The sequence below is a fragment of the Rhinoraja longicauda genome, chromosome 3 (genome assembly GCF_053455715.1).
Source record: "Rhinoraja longicauda isolate Sanriku21f chromosome 3, sRhiLon1.1, whole genome shotgun sequence".
NCBI lineage: Eukaryota > Metazoa > Chordata > Chondrichthyes > Rajiformes > Arhynchobatidae > Rhinoraja > Rhinoraja longicauda.
The window spans coordinates 69,594,663-69,616,568 of NC_135955.1; the positions used below are offsets into that span (position 1 = coordinate 69,594,663).

Below are 21,906 nucleotides of genomic sequence, written 5' to 3' on the forward strand. Positions count from 1 at the left end.
AGTTTTAAGCCAATGTTAAAGAAATCCTAAGGATGCCAGAATGTGGTAATTATGGGAGCAAACCAATGTTCCATTGAAGTGAATTTCGTACTGCTTCTAGTAAAGTATATAACATGAAAAAAGATTGATCATTTTGCAAACATGTGCTGGAGAAATTAATTATCTGGGGTGATAATTAGATGGATTTTATTTTTTTCCTAGCTTTTGGAAGGTTGGACATCCAAGAATAATCTTTCATATTATCAAACAGCAATGTTTAGGATTTACTGGAGCCACATTTGGCTCTGCAACCTAATGGGATATTGTCTGAACTATATCCTTTACCATATCATATCATATCATATATATACAGCCGGAAACAGGCCTTTTCGGCCCTCCAAGTCCGTGCCGCCCAGCGATCCCCGCACATTAACACTATCCTACACCCACTAGGGACAATTTTATTTTTTTTACATTTACCCAGCCAATTAACCTACATACCTGTATGTCTTTGGAGTGTGGGAGGAAACCGAAGATCTCGGAGAAAACCCACGCAGGTCACGGGGAGAACGTACAAACTCCTTACAGTGCAGCACCCGTAGTCAGGATCGAACCTGAGTCTCCGGCGCTGCATTCGCTGTAAAGCAGCAACTAATTAATTATCTGTACATAAACAGATCAGGTACAACTGCTGTTGGATGATGAGTGGATTTCACTCAGAGAAATTACATTAAATTTCAAATAGATACTGCAGTCCTAAGTGGTCCTTATATGGAGTCAGCCAAAGATTTTAAACATGCAGATGGGGAACTATTTAAATCAGCTATTATTTTTGATGTTGGAGTCCATATTTTTGTACAGAAACAGGCTTGATTATTGCACAAATACATGTTGAACTGTAAACTCAAGGTTAATAATGGGGTCAAGTCAAGGTAACTGAATGATTGAAGTATTAGTTTTACAGTTTTGACTTGTACCTAGACTATTAAATAAATGTATTACATGTATGTCAGGATACAAAGCAAGGGAGATGTGATAATTTGCATTGTGGGGGCACTGAAATAACCTTGTGATGTAATTCTATTGGTATAAACACACGCAATGGGTGAGTGTACTAACATAAAATTGGATCCACACAAAGCATATCACAGTGGGGAAACATGAGTTTTTGCTCAGTTTGAATAAATCAAACAGTTCCATTACAATAATTATAAAAAGCAATTACTTCCTTCGCTTCCACTGTTTAAAATGGTCATTACTGACACTGATGTAACTTGAAGATAATTTATCAACTTTCCATCCAATCCTGGATGTTGTCCAAGTTTTGCTGCATATAGACATAAACTGATTCATTTCCTGAGAGCTTGTAAAAGAAATTGGACAATAAATCTGCATTTCTGGACAAATTTCAGCAATGATCCTCTCTTCGAGAGATGGTCACTGCTAAAGCTCCTGAAGATCGTTGTACATCTGGGAAGAATTCTGAAAATGATATCCTGTGATGATTGGCCTCCATCAATTATGGCCTCCAACGATTTTACTTTGTGCAAGATATGAATCTAACCAGTGGAGAGCTTTATTTTCGATTTCCATTAACTACACATTTACTTGGTCTCCTTGATGCCAAGAGCAACAGTTATCATCTCATCTCTAGAATTCATTTCCATTGTTGATGTTTGCCTGTGTGTGTCAGAGGTCTACAGCCAATTGGCTCTGACAGAAACCCAAACGGAATATTAGTGAGCAAGTTCTACTGATGGTGCTGCAACCAAGCCTTCCATCATTTTTCCAATTAACAATCTGATGGGGTGATAATTAGATGGATTTTATTTTTTTCCTAGCTTTTGGAAGGTTGGACATCCAAGAATAATCTTTCATATTATCAAACAGCAATGTTTAGGATTTACTGGAGCCACATTTGGCTCTGCAACCTAATGGGATATTGTCTGAACTATATCCTTTACCATATCATATCATATCATATATATACAGCCGGAAACAGGCCTTTTCGGCCCTCCAAGTCCGTGCCGCCCAGCGATCCCCGCACATTAACACTATCCTACACCCACTAGGGACAATTTTATTTTTTTTACATTTACCCAGCCAATTAACCTACATACCTGTACGTCTTTGGAGTGTGGGAGGAAACCGAAGATCTCGGAGAAAACCTACGCAGGTCACGGGGAGAACGTACAAACTCCTTACAGTGCAGCACCCGTAGTCAGGATCGAACCTGAGTCTCCGGCGCTGCATTCGCTGTAAAGCAGCAACTCTACCGCTGCGCTACCGTGCCGCCCCATGTGTAGTATGTTCAGACATTTCATGAGATTCCATAAAGTAAATCAAATTAGCTAAAGATTCTCTTCTGTTGTGGTTTAGGAGGCATAACTGGATTATCAATTTGATACATATGGTTGAAGATACCATTTTCAGTGAGCAAATCGTGAACAATTACCTCTTGCCACTTTTGGAGTAAGACTTGGTTCCACCAGCTTGTTCTGCCATTCTGGCTGCTGAGATCTTGGCTTCAGCTGCCGCCTCCCGACCCTATAACCTCATATTTCTAAAAAAATTGCCAAATTTCTCGCAGCCCTGAATATATTGAATGATTAATTCTTCAAAGCACTCCAAGTAGAGAGTTCCTATGACCTATAGTTCAGAAGACATTGTCTCATCAAAGTCTAAAATGGACACCCTCTTGTGAGAATGTTTCCCATTTCTATATTTCCTCACCAGAGGAAAAATATGTCAAGAATCTACTCTGCAAGCACCAACAGCATTTTACATACTTTAATACAATCACCTCTTATTCATCTAAACTCCAGAGAACATACAGATGGTTTGAGGTGTGGATTCCTTTAGTACTAATTGCTGGACTCCTATGGTTAACCCATGAACAGCAGAGGTTGCTAAATGATGTTACATTAATGCTGAAGCTTTCTTACTGTTGTTCCTACTGGAGATATTTTCCTTTGCCTGAAGGAAGAGCTGAGAAAACACTGAATCACACACTCATGGATAGCTATATTTACAGCTTGTCAGATAATATAGGTATTATCTATTAAAAATGTGTGCTGAGAAATTGGAGGAAATTAATATATAGTGACAATGCTTCATAATAAAGGGGTACTTGTAAACACAATATTATTTATATAACCAATTAATAAAGTTTATATATGTGCAAATAGGTGGATGGGATTTTGTTGTAAATTAACAAATTAACATACATATGTTTCTGAGGAAACCTGTCCAAAAGGAATCCTCCATTTGGAAGTGATTGTTCAAAGAAAGCTGTTTGTACTCCAATGTAAACTCGATTCACCAATGAAACCAGACACTACACAGTAACTTTGAAACACATTAGTTTATTTGAATTATATTCCTTCATTTAAAAAATCCATTGTCAAATTTCAGAAATATAAACATAACTGCACACTGCAGCAATATGTACAATTCTGTTCGAACAAGGCCTCTACTTATTTTCCACATCTGCCATCACAAGAGTTATAATGCATACTACACAACTAAGTTTTTGAGCATAAATTGTCCACAATGTTTCAATTAGTACATTCAATGACAAGTGGGAACGTTGCTTTAATTGTGTTTATAAATCATCATTTGATGATTGCAAGAATTTTTCCTGTACAAGCTATTTTGTCATACATACAAGGCTGATAGCTGACTAAATGGAAGAGCATTTTGCTGGATAATGCAACAACAGTATTTTCATTAAATGTAACTTTTACATCAAGTCTGACTGAGTTTAAGTGTGCTTCATGCGACAATAAACAGTTCCATTTGCCCACACCACTCATAGTTTAATTGTGTGGTTTTATCTATGTTCTGTCAATTAGATTAAAACTGCTTGATCTCAGCATCGCTCTCATTACCTCACAAAAAGAGATGACAGTTGTTCCCTTTTTCATTAAATATATTCATGTCCTAAGTATCAATATTACACAATGTCTTCATACGCTTCTATGGTTTCTGGATATGCTGAAGATCTAACCATTTGAGGTATCTAAGAGACCTGAGAATAGATCCATGTTAAGATATTAACTTTTTCCCCATGTGGATGTATGCACTTCCATTCAACAGCAGCTAATGAAGAATTTACTGTTACATTTCCTGATGCTAAATTACATTTTACAAACATATGATGAAATATTTCAACAAATCAGTTCATGCTTTCTGCATTACTTAAGAGTTTTAGTACGAAGAGTCAAATGTAGCATTTTCATCTTGAATTATGTTTATACAAATGCTGAATAACAAAATAGTACAACAAAGCAAAAAAGTTAACTTTTTTTCCTGAAGGGTTAGCTGTTCAATCAAGGGCACATAGACTTTGGCCTGCAAAAGGGCAATTTTTAAAGTCGGTCACTTCTGCTGATTATAATGGAATGACACGATCATAAAATTAGTTTATTATGAGGAATATTTCAAAGAAATTGACTTGCATCCACTTGTCACAAAATGCTCTCATTAATGTTATATGAAAAATCATATCATTCATTTCCCACCAAAAAAGTAGACTGCATTGTATGCAACTTAATAAATAGATCACTGGTTTGTATTTAAATTTTGATTTCAAGCCTCAAAGTGCTGAATAGTTCACATCTACCAGACGTATTTGTGAACATGGTTTAAAATGAGGCTAACAACTCAAACTAAATTACATTATAATCAACAATAAACATCAGACAACATAATAGATCAACATTACAATTTTGACAGTTTCTTGCAATTTTACCTAAGCTTTTAAGACAATCAATACATTGAAGAGCAAGCTACTTTCTGCACAAAACTTACATTTCAAGGCGTAAAGTTCGATTTAACGGTTTTCAATTTGGCTACCATCTCAACTAACAATCTTCTTATACATCTGAGTAATAACTAAAATTTTACATCCACTTTTTAACTGGACCCTTAGCTCATGCCAATGCAGAAAAGCCAAGCTTTACATCCTGGCACAATATTTTGAAATTAGATTGTTGGTAATATAACTTTCAATATTTCCGAACAGGAAGAATCCTCCACTAAGTTTCAATCCATGTGCATCATGTTTTACCAGATGAAGCAATATTTTTTGTAAATATATTCTCTCAGGTACCAATTATATTTGATAAATTCAGTTGTAATAAAGTTAATGTGCGACTAGGTAGGTGGTGATTGTGTTGCAATATGGCAAAATGTAACATAAAAGACAATTTAAATTTGACAAAAGGTTTAATTTAAATATAGTTTACAAAGGTATATTTTTCCCAGATAGATCGAGCTGTAACTTAAACATGAAGCCCGAAACTTAACTAAGATGAAACCAAATCTCAGCCATTAGCTCCACTGAGTTACTTTTAAAAGGAAACATTACAACCAATTTGAGCCAGCAACACAAATACTTAGGTAAGGAAAGGATCCCTATGAATATTTGCATAAAGCAGTCTAAGAGTAAAGTATCTTTCACATATAATCCTGTGGAAATTATTTCTTCACAGTTTCGAAAGCCACATAACACAGTGGAACAAGATGTAACTGCTTTTCTTCATTTTTACAGATCAGACAAATATTAAACCCAACATTTTCTTTCCATCTCCTTCTCATGCCTCACCAATCCTTTGTCAGGTTTTAAACCATAACCTGTTCTCACAGAACTTCACCATGTTTTCAAAATTCTATTCGGAGGAATAGGAGTTTGTGTTCCAGTACACCTTTAGTGATGAAAAGTCAAACGTCAGAAAATGCAGTTTCCAGAGTTGCTGTAAAGTGAACTGCAATCGAAGAATCTCTAGCACTGAAAGATGAGAAAAGTACATTAGTGATTTCTATTCACATTGCCAAGGATAATTCAATTACATTCTTAAGCAACTCTCAATGGATGGCTTAGAGCAATTCAAGAACCAAATCACAAAATCAGAAAGAATGCAACTGGAAGAGGTATTTAAAAAATCATCACCCCTTTACTACACTGACCAAACAAAATGGACAATATACTTCATTATAAAATCCTGAACTATTTATAAAATCCCTTTATTAAAAAAGGCAAATTTTCCCTCAAATATAAACAGCGTTTATCTAAAATTGAGAATATTACATAGTGTCAGAATCATAGATCTATACAATATGGAAACAGGCCCTTCTTGTCCAGCTATCCATACCAAACAAGTTGACATACTGGGCTAACTTGCATTTGGTCCACTATCTTCTGAACCTATCTGTCCAAGTATCTTTGAAACGTTGTAATTGTATCATGCCTATACCTTTATGCAACTCTTTCCATATACGGGTTACCCACAACGAGTGAAAAATGTTGTCCTTGAGGTCCTTCTTAAATATCTCTTTTCTTATGCCCTCTGGTTTTAGAATGGTCTACTCTGAGATAAAGACTGAGGTTTCACCCTTCCATGCCCCTCATGATCTTGTACACCTCAATAAGATCAACCCTCAGCCTCCTACGCTCCAAAGGAAAAAGTCCTAGCTCATCCAACCTCTCCCTGTACCTCAAGCCCACAAACATTCCTGGTGAATCCTTCCTATACCTTGGCAACAATATTCCAAATGTGGTCTTATCAACAACTTGTACAGCTGCATTATGATGTGCCAACTTTTGAAATCAACACCCTTCCTAATGAAGGTAAGTATGCATAAATGCCTTCTTCACCACACCATCCACCTGACTTGCCACTTTTTAGGAACCATGCACTTGTATTCCCAGATCTCTGTGTTCTGCCACATTCCCCAGGCTCTACCATTCATTGTGTCTGTCCTGCCCTAGTTTGACATACCAAAGTGTAACATCTCACACTTGTCAGAGTTAATTTCCATTTGCCATTCTTTGGCCTACTTTTCTGAATGATCAATATCCTGGTCAACATAGAAATCCTTCCTCACCGTTCACTATACCAGCAATTTTGGTATCATCTGCAATTTACCAACAATGTAACTATTTTGTCATCCAAGTTATTAACGTAGAAAATAAACAGCAAATGACTCAGCATCAACACCTACGGCACTCCAGAGCTTGTAGGCGCCTAATGGGAAAAACAACCCTCCACAACCAACCTTTGACTCCATCCTCCAAGCCACTTTTAAATCCAATTGGCTAATTCACTTTGAATTCCTAGCCATCTAATTTTCCAGAGTAGCCTACCATGCGGGACCTTGTCAAAGTCCACATAGGAACTGCCCTCATCAATCCACATCGTAACTTCTTTAAAAAACTATCAGATTTGAGATATTTGATTTCCCACACACAGTCATGCTGACTATCCCTACACAGTCCATGCCTACCTAAATACTGGCAGCTCCTGTCCCTCAATATTACCTCCAACAACTCTCCCACTACTGAAGTCAGGCACATCGGCCTGTAGTTCCCTGTCCTTGCTACCCTTCTTACATAACGGTACAACATTCGCCACCCTCCAGTCTTCCAGAACTTCATCTGTGGCTAAAGATGATGCAAACATCTCTGCAACAATCTCTGCATAGATTTAAACAAATGCAATGAAACCTTAAAAATTTGCATGTTCAGTTGAAGACAACAAAACATTTGAAGAGGATAGACTTAATATTGAAATATAATCTATTTTGAATACCATGTTAATAAGTGGCATATTTAGGCCAATTAACAATGATCTAGGACTAAAGAAATAAATTGGTTTATTCGTGTCATAAAATGTCTGAAACTAATGTTCACAGTGATAATTCTGGTTTAAAAATCTCAAGTAAAATGTAATTAATCTCAAATTAAGTCAGTAGAATCAAAAATTAGTCCTAGTATCAAGACTAAGGTGCTGATTGTAAAACTACAGATGTTCAACAGAAGTTTTGTTCTGGATATCTAGCCAATTGCAATATTTCTAAAAATGGAAAAAAATGCTTCTACCAGTAAGGTAATGAATACCAGAAAATGATATGAATAAACCACAACAAAATCATTCAAACTAGGCAGATTAACTAAGAGTCAATCAGAGCTAGGCTTCCTGCACTGGATGAAAACTAAAAAAACAGCACCTTTTGGAATGATGGGGGAAAGGTACCTGATTTGCAAATGAATTGAAGTGTGCTGCATTTTACCAGCCACCTAAGTAATACAAAGACTTAATTCTGCTTTATTTTGACAAAAACTATTTGGACTGCTAACTATCTACAGTATACTAATACATGGTAATATAGTACCTGCAAGTGGTCCAAAATTCTATAATGTTTTAAGACATTGGTACAGTTTTATTTTGCTAAATCTTATCTTCCAAATAAAACTGACGAGAAAATGTGTATGATGTGACTACAATAGAACTATAACTCCACTCACAATGTTTCTATCACTTCACCAGCAAAGTCTAATGTTTTTTAATGAATATAATATATTTAGATTACAATGTGTAACATTTTATTTACTCCAGGAATATATCTGCATCAACATTTAAATGAGTTGGAAACATATTATATTGCTGAACTGTGTAATGTGTGTAATAATCTTTGTCGTGCACTAGAACCGTAATATTATTGATTGAGAAATCAAGTATTGTCATAAAATTCATCACCTATTCCAGGAAATTTAGAGATTAACTTTTGGTCAGCAGAATTACCTCTCCAAAGATGCCAAGTCTGCTATCTGTCTGTGGTAGTTTTCCTCCTAAGGGAATGCGTTCCCAAAGTTGCAGCAACTGTTCTCCAACCTGTGGCTCTAACTCCTGTATAGGACAAAAACAAAAAAAAGTCCAGCCTTATGATGTCTTTAAACTAACCACCCATCTTAAATAAGCTGATGCATATTTTGTGAAAAGTACAAACATTACTTGAACGTGACCTACTAACTACTTATCTACCTCACCCATTGTATACCTACCCTGTTCCTACCATTCCAACCTGCTTCCCATTCAAACTTCAGTCATACACTAAAAGCGTACAAATGTGGTGAGAAACAGTAAACTGATCATGAGATTGATCTAAGCATTCAAACTTGGCCTCACATGAATTGTTTGGTCATTGATTAAACTGTGGAAATTTCTCTGGAGCGCTCCAAGGCCTTGAAGACAGTTCTGTGCTGACTCCCTCCACTAAGGAAAGAAAGACAAATGACAGAAAAGTAAAAAATCAAGATCTCCACAGTTCACAAAAATCTGGGCTAAATTCTGTGATTAGGTACTGCCCAATTACTTTGAAGATCCAGCAGTCTTTGTAGAGCAGACTTCCCTTTCGCCAACATCAGTTGCATCAGGATCATAAGTGCCCTATCCAGCAACTATGATGGTTCCAAGTTGGCTGGAGACCAATTACATTGAAATTTTAAACCAGGAAGGAAAAGGCAAATTTTAGAAAATACTAGACCAAGTGGACCCGTTGGGCCCAAACCACTCCTGCAATGGTGCAGCACCCTCCCCCCCCCCCCAACTCCACCCTCCTCTCCCCTCTCCTCTCTCCCTCCCCTCTCCCTCCCTACACCCTCCCCTCCCTCCCCTCCTCCTACCCCTCTCCCTCACCCTCCCTTCCTCCCCCCCTCCCCTCGCACCCTCCCGCCCTTTCCTCCCTCTCCCCCCCCTCGCCCCCTCCCCCTTAGGGTTGCATCTCCTGCATTGGTGCAGCACCCTCTCCTCCCCCTCCCCCCCCTAGGGTTGCCTCTCTTGCATTGGTGCAGCACCCTCCTCCCCCACTACCCCCTCTCCTCCTCCTCTCCTCCCCACCCCCCTTCCCCCTCGCTCCCTTCCCCCTCCCCTCGCCCCGCTCATCCCTCCCGCTCTCCCTCTCCCCCTTCGCTCCCTCTCTCTTTTCCCCCCATCTCCCCCTTCCCCCCATCTCCCCCTTATCTCCCTCTTCCCCCCATCTCCCTCTCCCCCCAAGGGTTGCCTCTCCTGCATTAGCACCAAAGGGATGACAGTGAGTAAGGTGGGCCTAAAATTGCCGCACTATCGTGCACCGTTTTGGCTGTAGTTCAGGAATAAACAAATGAGCTTTAGTATATAGATTTCCTTGAGCACTAAATAAAGACTGCACTGTGCACTAAACATTTAAAAATTATTTAAATATAAACATATTTTACTGATTTAACTTATTTATATCGGCGAAACCAAGCGCAGGCTCGGCGATCGCTTCGCTGAACACCTGCGCTCGGTCCGCATTAACGCAACTGATCTCCCGGTGGCCCAGCACTTTAACTCCCCCTCCCATTCCCAGTCTGACCTCTCTGTCATGGGCCTCCTCCAGTGCCATAGTGAGGCCCGCCGGAAATTGGAGGAGCAGCACCTCATATTTCGCCTGGGCAGTTTGCGGCCCGGTGGTATGAACGTCGACTTCTCCAACTTCAGATAGCTCCTCTGTCCCTCCCTTCCCCTCCTCCTTCCCAGATCTCCCTCTATCTTCCTGTCTCCACCTATATCCTTCCTTTGTCCCACCCCCGACATCAGTCTGAAGAAGGGTCTCGACCCGAAACGTCACCCATTCCTTCTCTCCCGAGATGCTGCCTGACCTGCTGAGTTACTCCAGCATTTTGTGAATAAATCGATTTGTACCAGCATCTGCAGTTATTTTCTTATATATCTTATTTTACTGAGGGAATGGAATCCACATTATTTATTTTTACAAAATGGCCGAAGATTTTGCCCAGTAATAATTGATGAACATATCAATACTGCATTTCATTAGGCCTTTGGAATCACAAAGATTGTCTTAACAAAACATTTTGCATACAATGCATCTCTTTTGAAAATCTTGGAATGGGTGTACAAGGTTATTGACGAGTTTAATAAGCATTAACAATTGCCAATCACAATTAAAAGAACATATCGATTTGAAGAAAACCATCGATGAACCAATTTCAAACACAAATTTTCACGAGTAAGATAGTAAAACAAATGAATAACAAAATCAGTCAAGCACCAAAGGGGGCTCTAAACATTTTTGTTAAAGTAGCATAAATAAAGACATAGCACTCATAAATTACATAAATTCATCAATGGCACAAATTGAAGTAAGCAAGTTCTAATTGCCAATAGAAGTCGGCCCATCAGCCCATTTAAAGTAATCTCAACTGACTGTAAAAAACATCTGGAGGAACTCAGCAGGTCAGGCAGCATTTGTGGAGGTATATGAACATTGATATTTCAAACTGAAGAAGGGTCCCAATGGTCAAAGAAGTAATTTCCAATTGCTAACACGAAAAAGTCCAGCATTAGAAAATGGCTGGGATGGCACAATATTATTAATAGAGGAGAAGATCTAGGCATTACAAAAAATGATTGTGCCTTGATAGATCATGATGCAGAATTACAATCAATTTAGATTGAGCTCAAAACAGCTAAGAGCAGGAAATAGTGGAGGGGTTACATAACCCACCATATAGTAGTGATAATATAGACAATAGGTGCAGGAGGAGGCCATTCGGCCCTTCGAGCCAGCACCGCCATTCAATGTGATCATGGCTGATCATTCTCAATCAGTACCCCGTTCCTGCCTTCTCCCCATACCCCCTGACTCCGCTATCCTTAAGAGCTCTATCCAGCTCTCTCTTGAATGCATTCAGAGAATTGGTCTCGACTGCCTTCTGAGGCAGAAAATTCCACAGTTTCACAACTCTCTGACTGAAAAAGTTTTTCCTCATCTCAGTTCTAAATGGCCTACCCCTTATTCTTAAACTGTGGCCCCTTGTTCTGGACTCCCCCAACATTGGGAACATGTTTCCTGCCTCTAACGTGTCCAACCCCTTAATAATCTTATACGTTTCGATAAGATCTCCTCTCATCCTTCTAAATTCCAGTGTATATAAGCCCAGTCGCTCCAGTCTTTCAACATATGATAGTCCCGCCATTCCGGGAATTAACCTAGTAAACCTACGCTGCGCTGCACGCCCTCAATAGCAAGAATATCCTTCCTCAAATTTGGAGAACAAAACTGCACACATTACTCCAGGTGCGGTCTCACTAGGGCCCTGTACAACTGCAGATGGACCTCTTTGCTCCTATACTCAACTCCTCTTGTTATGAAGGCCAACATTCCATTGGCTTTCTTCACTGCCTGCTGTACCTGCATGCTTCCTTTCAGTGAAGAAAGAAAGTGAATATTGGTGTGTCGTTTTTTTTAAACAATGAAAAACTGTTCATGAATAATCTTATTGTCAATAGGTTTTTCAGGTAGAGCAACCAGTCAGGTAGTGAATCTGACATAGGGTTTGAAAGTGACACACATCAATGGAAAATACGGACTTAAATTTAAATAAAATAAATTAAGAAGGAATGAAAGGAGAGTTGGCTGTGGTTGATTGGAAGAATACGTTGGAAGAAATGATAATGGACTTATAAGGCTTAATAATTTAAAGATATCTGAGTAGGTTGCAAAAGTAAAATCTTTTAACATAGAAACATAGATGCATAGTAGGCCATTCAGCCCTTCGAGCTACACCGCCATTCAATATGATCATGGCTCATCATATAAAATCAGTACCCCGTTCCAGCTTTTTCCCCATATTCCTTTCGCCCTAATCGCTAAATATAACTCTCTTGAAAACACCCAGTGAATTGGCCTCCCCTGCCTTCTGTGGAAGAGAATTTCACAGATTCACAATTCTCTGGGTGAAGAGGTTTTTCCTCATCTCAGTCCTAAATGGCCTACCCCTTATTCTTAAGCTGTGACCCCTGGTTCTGGAATCGCCCAACATCGGGAACATTTTTCTTGCGTCTAGCCTGTCCAGTTCTTTAAGAATTATATATATGTTTCTATAGGATCCCCTCTCATCCGTCTAAATTCCAGTGAATACAAGCCCAGTCGACCCATTTTGTCATCAAAGGTCAGTCCCGCCATCCCGCTGGTGAACCTACGCTGCACTCCCTCAATAGCAATAATGTCCTTCCTCAAAATAGGACCAAAATTGCACACAATACTCCAGGTGCGGTCTCATCAGGGCCCTGAACAACTGCAGTAGGGCTACCTTGCTCCTGAACTCAAAGCCTCTCGCAATGAAGACATGCCATTAGCTTTCTTCACTGCCTGCTGTACCTGCAAGCTTACTTTCAGTGACTGATGTACAAGCACACCCAGGTCTCATTGCACCTCCCTTTTTCCTAGTCTGACACCATTCAGATAATAATCTGCCTTCCTGTTCTTGCCACCAAAGTGCATAAACCTCACATTTATCCACATTATACTGCATCTGCCCACTCACCCAACCTATCCAAGTCAACCTGCAGCCTCATAGCATCCTCATCGCAGCTCACACTGCCACCCAGCTTTGTGTCATCTGCAAACTTGGAGATGTCACATTTAATTCCCTTGTCTAAATCGTTAATATATTGTAAATAACTGGGGTCCCAGCACCGGGCCTTGCGGCACCCCACTGGTCATTGCCTGCAAAGGACCCGTTAATTCCTACTCTTTGCTTCCTGTCTGCCAACCAGTTATCTATTCATGTCAATACCCTCCCCCAATACCATGTGCTCTAATTTTGCACACTAATCTCTTGTGTGGGACCTTGTCAAAGGCTTTTTGAAAGTCCAGATACACCACATCCTCTGGCTCTCCCTTATCCATTCTACTTGCTACATCCTCAAAAAATTCCAGAAGATGAATCAAACATGATTTCCCCTTCATAAATCCATGCTGACTTTGACCAATCTGTCACTGCTTTCCAAATGCGCTGCCATGTCTTTAACAATTCACTCAAGCATCTTCCCCACTACCGATGTAAGGCTAACTGGTCTATAATTCCGTTTTCTCTCTCCCTCCTTTCTTAAAAAGTGGGGTTACATTGGGTACTCCCCAGTCCACAGGAACTGATCCAGTCGAGAGAACATTGGAAAATGATTTCGAGGGCCACCTCCTTTAGTACTCTGGGATGTAGACTGTGTATTTATCTGCCTTCAGTCCCAACAGTTTACCTTACACCAATTCCTGACTAATGTGGATTCCCTTCAGTTCCTCACTCCCACTAGATCCTCGGTCCCCCAGTATTTCTGGGAGATTGTTTGTGTCTTCCTTAGTGAAGATAGAACCAAAGTACTCTTTTAACTGTTCTGCCATTTCTTTGTTTCCCATTATAACTTCACCTGTCTCTGATTGTAAGGGACCTGCATTTGGCTTCACTAATCTTTTCCTTTTTGCATATCTAAAGAAGCTTTTAGTCAGTTTTTATATTCCCCGCAAGCTTTCTTTCATGCTCTTTTTTCCCCCCTCTTAATTAACCCCTTTGTCCTCCTCAACAGATTTCCAAATTTCCAGTCCTCCAGTTTGCTGCTTCCTCTGGCCAATTTATATGCCTTTTCCTTGGATTTAATACTATCCTTGATTTCCCTCGTTAGCCACGGTTGAACCGCATTCCCCGTTTTATTTTTTCGCCAGACAGGGATGAACAATTTTTGGAGTTCATCTATGCGGTCTTTAAATCTTTGCCATTGCATCTCCACTGTCAACCCTTTTAAGTAAAATTTGCCAGTCTATCCTAGCCAATTCCCGTCTTATACCTTTAAAGTCTCCTTTAAGTTCAGGACCCTAGTCTCAGAATTAACCGTGTCACTTTCCATCCTAATGAAGAATTCCACCATATTATGGTCACTGTTGCCCAAAGGGCTTTGCACAACAAGATCGCAAACTTGTCCTTCCTCATTACACAATACCCAGTCTTGGATGGCCTGTCCTCTAGTCAGTTCTTCTACATATTGGTTTAAAAAACCACCCCGGAAACATTCCAGGAAATCCTCCTCCTCAGCGCTGCTACTAATTTGGTTGGCCCAATCTATATGTAGAAAGTCACCCATGACCCCTGCTGTACCTTTGCTACACGCATCCCTAATTTCCTGCTTGATGCTATCCCCAACCTCCCTACTGCTGTTTGGTGGTTTGTATACAACCATTAAAACACAAAAATGTACAGGAAAACTGATTTATTCTAGGCTGACAAAAGAAATCTGTGTTAAATACAAGAGTTTATAAAGTACCTGTAATGTTAACAGGCCTGAGGATTGGGTGCATTTTAGAACTCGGCAAAAGGCAATCAAAATGGAATGTGAGAACAGACTGATAAGAAAAATAAATACAGGCTACAAAACCTTTTATAGCTACATAACAAGGAAACAATTAGTGAAAGCAATCATAGACTTCTTACAAAGACAGGAGAAATTAGTACAGCGAATAAGGAAACTGCAGAATAATTAAATAATTATTTTGCACCTGAGTTCACAGATGACACATAACACTTGCCAAATGTGAGAGAATCTAAGTGAAAATGAGCAACTGAAGGAATGAAATATTAGTCCAAAAAAATCAGAAACTTATTAACTTAATAGTTAATACATCCTAAGAAGCTGAAGAGTTACATCCCAGTGATTTGAAAGAGGTGTTTAGAGATAGTGGATGCTCTAGTTGTCATTAGAACATAGTACAGTGGAGCATGGGAATGGGCTCTTGATCTTAATGTTGCACCATGACTTCCTAACTTTTCTATTCAATGCCCCAACATATGAAGGCAAGTATGTTGTATGCCTTACTTACCACCCTATCAATTTTGTGTTGCCACTTTCAGGGAGTTATGGACTTGTACCTCACAATCCCTCTGCTTATCAATGCTCCAAAGGAGCCTGTCATTTACATCTCTTGTGTTTCATAGAATTATGGAGCATGGGAATGAAGCATTCAGCCTAGCTCTTCCACACTAACCAGTGGGCACCCTTCCATATTTATCCCATTGTCCATCACGTGTTCCATAGCATTTGATTTTCCAAAATGCATCACCTCACATTTGTCTGAATTAAACTCCACCTGTCATTTCCCCACCCAAACTTCCAATGAACCAGCAGGTGGCACCAGCAATGGCTGCCTCGCCAACAGTCTGTCTGTCCCTTCCTTCTTTGTTGTTCTAATAGTATGTTTTAAGTGTATGTTTTTAGTGTTATTTCGCTTGTTTTATATGGGGGGGTGGGGGTTGGGGGAAACTTTTTTTAATCTCTTACCTCGACAGAGATGCAATTTTTTTCCGTATCGTATCACCGTCCGCACTGTGGCCTAACATCGAGGAGTTGGCAGCCTTTGTTGGAGACCGACTTCGGGAGCTCCAACCGGGGGAGTCTGCGGACTTACCTTCGCGGAACTCGCGATCCCTTGGCCAGGGATCGACCTTGGAGCTCCAAGCATGGGAGCCTGCGGATTTTAACATTGTGGAGCTCGCGGTCTCTAGTTTTAGACCGACTTCGGGAGCTCCAAGCCGCAGGAGCTTCGATCGCCGTCTGCGGGAGCTTCGATCGCCCCGACGGATGGTTCGACTGCCCCGACCGTGGGAGAATAAACAGGAGGACGAATGGACTTTATTGCCTTCCATCACTGTGAGGAATGTGGGGAATCCGCTGTTGTAGATGTTTATGTTAATTTTTATGTAGTTGTGCGTATTGTTGCCTTTTTTTAGTATGGCTGTATGGTAATTCGCATATCACTGTACCTTAATTGGTACACGTGGCAATAAACAGACCTTTGAAACCTTTGAATTTATCTATATCATGCTATATTGTTTGACAAACATTTTTCAATTATTTTGGAATTACTCTTATACATTTGAGTGTAGCAAATGTGACACCATTATTTAAGAAAGCAGAAAGAGAGAAAATAGGAAATCACCAATCTTTTAGCTCAATGCCAGTTGTACAAAAAATGCTGGAAACTATAATGAAAGATTTGATAATAGAATATCTTGACTAATAGGATTAAGTGGAGACATGATAAAGTTATGAAAGAAAAAACATATAATTCATCTGTTGCAGTTTCTTGAGGATGTGACGTGCGAGAAAACAGTGGATATAGTGTGTTTGTTGACAGCTAGGTTAGAGCAGATTAAATTGTTGGCAATATACTGATGTGGGATTGAAAACTGGTATTGGACAGAAAGCATAAAAGAATAAACAACCATCCTCAGGATAGTTGATTGTGACAAGTGAAGCAGAAGGGTCAATGCTTGGGTCTCAGTTTTTTATAATCTATGTCAACTAGAAGCATGCTAGGTACTAAATATGGAGGTATTGTAAATACAGAGGAGGATGTTAAAAGGCTTCAAGCCGATATGGACAAGTTCAGTGAGTGGGCGAAAAAACATGGCAGAGGAAACAGGTTGAAAGAGGTTTTCCATTTCAGCGAAAGTAACAGACAAATAGAGTATTTGTTAAATTGTAATAGATTAGGTCGTGTTGATATTTAAAGGGCATGCTTTACACAAATCACTGTGAAGCAAATTACTTAGAAGGCAAATGCCGTTTTAGTCTTTATTACTAGAGCATTTAAATATTGGAGTAAGGGTGCCTTACGGTGAAGTGTATTATGCCTTGGTAAGATCGTTCCTGGAATATTATGTATAGTTTTAGTCTCCTTACCCATTAAAAGTATATATATGCCATATGCCAATGCATCAAAGATTTATTAGATTGGCTTCAAATTGGCTTCTGTTGTTATCGTGTTGAAAGAAAAATCTGCTGCAGTCAGTAATCTCTCCACAGTACCAGAAATTATGCCTTGGGATTTATTATGAAAGGAATACTTCGGCGATATGAATTTGATCCACACTTGATCCATAAAAGATTAGTTCCAAAAAAAATTGAGACATCAAATAGCGCCTATTCAAGAAATTCAAGACTAAAATGCAAAGTTTAATGCTACAAATAGTTGCATATTCATAAGTAGTGCTCCCAGGTTTAGGTGAATTCAGCTCCATAAGTTGACATCCTATCAAAAATGGTCACGCGTTAACTTGTTTCAAATGAATGCAATCTTACCCTTGAGGTCTAGCCAATGATTGTGCATCTGGAATTCTAACCTGCAGCATTGCACCAGATAATGTGAAACCAGATATATTAACTGAATTAGTATATCAGTACAGAGCAGCAGATCAGATCAGGAATTAATAAATGGTACTGGTTACATGGGTCATGAAAACACATCATATTGCCAAATATTCCCAAAACACCAATGTGTTTTGGTAATGTTTGTGTGTTGTGGACATTACTAAGTATGGGAATATAGCCAACCTCACCCTGCCTCAGTTTGCAGCAGTGAAGTGTTCTAAAAATGGGCAATATGAATGTCTGACTAATAATTCTTAAAGCACTTAAATATAAACTTCAATAACTGTTCAAATTAATCTGTTTGTACTCCACATATAACTGACACATTACTACAGCGAAAATATGCAAAGTAAAACAATTGTCTTTGAGAATAAAATATTGATCAAAACATACAAATGGGTGCATTTAATTTCGTATAAGTGCTTTCCTGTAAGAAATCACGTACCAAACATATGCTTAATATTAAATCATACCTGTCCATCTCTGCTTATTTGTACTTTCTTATTATCATTCCATGGGTTGAGGAGATGGTGGGCATATTGGAAAGGAAGGCTTTCCTTTCTTATCCATTCCACTCGGAAGACTCCTCCTAATCCAGCTGAACCCCATTCCTGGCTTCTTTCCCTCCCTATCTCAGAGATCATTCTGGCGAATCCCTAAAGAAAACAACGTAATCTTTAATTGTAAACGAATTGATTTTAAAAAGATTTTAGACGATCGCCCCATTCTTTACGTGAATTAAGTGGTATCAAATGTGGTATCAAATGTGGTATCAAGTGGTGCCAGATGTTAGGAAGTTAGCAGAAATGAAATGTTATGTGGCTAAATATTGCACGATGTAATCTATGAATGAACTGAGTGGTATTTTACAATGATAAGGTAAATTATATATTATATTGAAAATTTAACTTAAGCAATCAATGTATCAGATAGTTAACAATTTATTTATTAAATTAAGTGTCTAAAGAGAAGTTATTGAAAAGAGGTTTTTTTTAAATCTTACGAACAATTCATAACAGTTTCACTAGCAACTTAATGGAACTGGGATACACTATTTCTGAAAACATATACCTGAAAATGTCCTGATCCTTGTACAGAAAACACCAGATACACAATGCTGCTTTCCCAAAATGCACGGTTTAGTTTTCGTTCATTGCTGGGTGTAGTGGACCAAATTCCCTTTTGTTGGGAAATCTCAAGATTACGTAGGTTGCTGCTTTTCAAAATGAAAAATCGAACTGGTACATTTGGTCTTGGTGATGGAGATTTAGAGCCCTAAGGAAAAATTATATTATTTTGTTAATATTTAAACCTCTTCCAGCCAGTACAAAACTCCAGCTGGGTTGTTGGTCAAAGAAAACTACTCTCTAATGGGTAGCAGTGGAAGATCTGAATCACACTTTAGAAGATTTCCCTCAATATTGCCAAACCACTGTAGCATTATAACAAGAAAAGTTAAAAATGCCAATGTATATGGAAACTATGCTCCCAAACCTCAAGAATGTCAAATTTTCCTGTTAGTAATTAGTTTTACCCAATTAGACTCAGCCTGTCAGCAGATAGGTTTTCAATGCAAATAGTATGGTGAGATTTACACTTAAATTGTAAGGCTCCTACTTTGAGCATATTAAATATGCAGAAGATGCGCCTTAAGTAAAAAGGACCATAAATTGCAAAGAAAGCTATGTCATTTTGGAATATAAAAATAATTTAATGTGAATGTGCATGTTGTAATTCATTTTGATGAAAAAAATTGATCTCAATTTTAAAAATTCATGACCTCATATTTGCCTAATATTATAAAATCCTCTCGCCACAATAAGTACAATCTATATTACTCTTTAATGATATGGCAGCAAAAATAAAGCAATGATGGATCCTGGCTCCTTACATCATTTCCCAAATTAACTGTGAAGACTGAAAACTAATTGTCTTTGGAAATCACAGATATGAATATTGATTCTTGGAATCAATTTCAAGGCTCTTAAAGTTAGGAATTGGATTTAGTAAGAAATTATGCATTTTTTAGAAAAATATGGATGTCTAATTTTGAATATTTTTTGTTTGAGCCAGGGCTGTAATGAGGCCTGGAACTGAATGGTCTTGGTTAAAGCCAAACTGGGCACTGGAGAGCAGGTTATTAGCAAGGAAGTACTTTTGCCGATGCGGATTGGGAATAGGATTATTAGTGGATGATTATCCAGATCAGATAGGCTTGTTTATTGTGAACAGGACATAATTGGGCAATTAACCAGATTGTGTAGGAAAGAACTGCGGATGCTGGGTTAAATCAAAGGTAGACACAAAATGCTGGAGTAACTCAGCGGGACAGTACTGTCTCCGACTACATTCTATCAAAGTCCCGCCCACTCCCCTGACATCAGTCTGAAGAAGGGTCTCGACCCGAAGCGTCACCCATTCCTTCTCTCCAGAGATGCTGCCTGTCCCGCAATTAACCACATTGTCAGGTTGATGTCAGCATTGCAACAGCTCTGGAGAAATGTGGCAAGTGGCATGGCTAATTCTAGTGTAAATCTTTTGAACTGAACCTGGATGTTGCCTGCTCCCACATCCTTTGCTATATCCAGTGCTCTAATCAAGAGGGGGATCAAGCTGTTGAATCTAGTTCCAAATGCTTCAGCTTTATGATCTGCATTCATCTGCTGAGCCCCAACATCATTGAGAATAAGGATGCTCTTGCATACTCCTTTTTCATTTGGCATACATTTGCCATTCACTTCTACAATCAGATGTGCCAGAACTGCAGTGTTTTGATCTGTTCTGCTGATCATGGAATTGTTTTTCTCTGCCTAAAGTTTTTCGAGCTTGAAACATACATGCTTCTGTGTTGCAGGTTCACCTATGTTTGATACCTTTGCCAACATACCCTCTTCATTGGGTGGGGCAGTTTGAAAGATGCACAGAATAAGCTTCTCTGCCATGTCTCAATGCCAGCACCTCAAAAGGCTGGCAGACACTGGCATCCTGATGCAAGTATTCCTATCTGGAACTGGTAGCTATTATTTATCACTGATGGCAAAACTATCACAGCTTCAATTTCCTTGCCCTTGGATTATTCATGTTATACATTTGCAACTTTATTCTTTGAGATATCTGCAAGATTTCACTGTTAGACATCTACAACAATATGAACAAAGCAATAATAGCAGACAAGCTTTGTTGACCCTACCTTCAGAATGATCAGACAGCTAAATATGTTTTTTTTATAACAGCTAAATAAGTATATCTGGTTGGCCAAGATCTACTGGTTATATTTGTAAATTACTTTGGACTTGTTTCTAATTGTTTTTTGCACTAATATCTTGTTTTGCACCTTTATTTTATTTTCAGTCTTGTAGAATTTATGTTCTGTATTTTGTTCGAGTCTACATGCCTGTGATGCTGCTGTAACAAAGTTTTCACTGTACCTGTATTTCTCTGTACTTGTGCATATGACAACACACTTAACTTGATTTGAAACACACTAATCACCTTGTCAATCATGAGTTTCCTCTCTATCAATCCGCAGTTGGAACATAACTGCAGAAAAAGTGTGTGCAGGAGTGCTTGGGATTCATACATTTGTTATGATATATCATGCTGCAGCGGTCTACCCTCCCAGATCTCTCTGGATCAGTTGTTCAGGAATAAATACCCACTAAAAATATGGCTATGAATATGGAAACAAACCATGGGACAACCAATGAGATCCACGAGGAGGAAAACCAGATGTGTTGCTGAGCAAAATTCAGCATGTTGAAGATCTAGGGGTTCCCAACAATGCACACCAGTGACAATTCTTAAAATGGGCAGAGTTAAAGGCATAGCATCAAGTTGCAATGGTAGTTAAACCTGCATAAATTATTAGGTGAAGATAGACACAAAAAGCTGGAGTAACTCAGCAGGACACGCAGCATCTCTGGAGAGAAGGAATGAGTGACGTTTCGGGTCGAGACCATTCTTCAGACTGGTTATGGATTAGGGAAACGAGATATATAGACAATGAAGTAGAGAGATAAAGAACAATGAATGAAAGAGATGCAAAAAAGTAATGATGATAAAGGAAATAGGCCATTGTTAGTTGTTTGTTGGGTGAAAATGAGAAGCTAGAGCAACTTGGGTGGCT

General features: G+C 39.0%; 1 protein-coding gene across 4 annotated transcripts in view; it reads right to left on the reverse strand.

The window, feature by feature from the left end:
• Window positions 1-3,344: 3,344 nt before the first annotated feature.
• The window catches only part of ythdc2 (YTH domain containing 2), an 86,139-nt gene continuing 67,577 nt past the window's right edge, over window positions 3,345-21,906 (reverse strand). For 2 of the 4 annotated variants that reach the window (XM_078396332.1, XM_078396331.1), the window contains exons 28-32: window positions 18,852-19,055; window positions 18,254-18,436; window positions 8,949-9,035; window positions 8,565-8,669; window positions 3,345-5,770 (exon numbers count right to left, since the gene is read on the reverse strand). In XM_078396332.1, coding sequence (XP_078252458.1) covers window positions 5,765-5,770; window positions 8,565-8,669; window positions 8,949-9,035; window positions 18,254-18,436; window positions 18,852-19,055 — 585 coding nt within the window. In that variant the 3' untranslated portion in view covers window positions 3,345-5,764. The remainder of the gene's footprint in view (window positions 5,771-8,564; window positions 8,670-8,948; window positions 9,036-18,253; window positions 18,437-18,851; window positions 19,056-21,906) is intronic. The other 2 variants (XM_078396335.1, XM_078396333.1) reach the window with 1 other exon arrangement.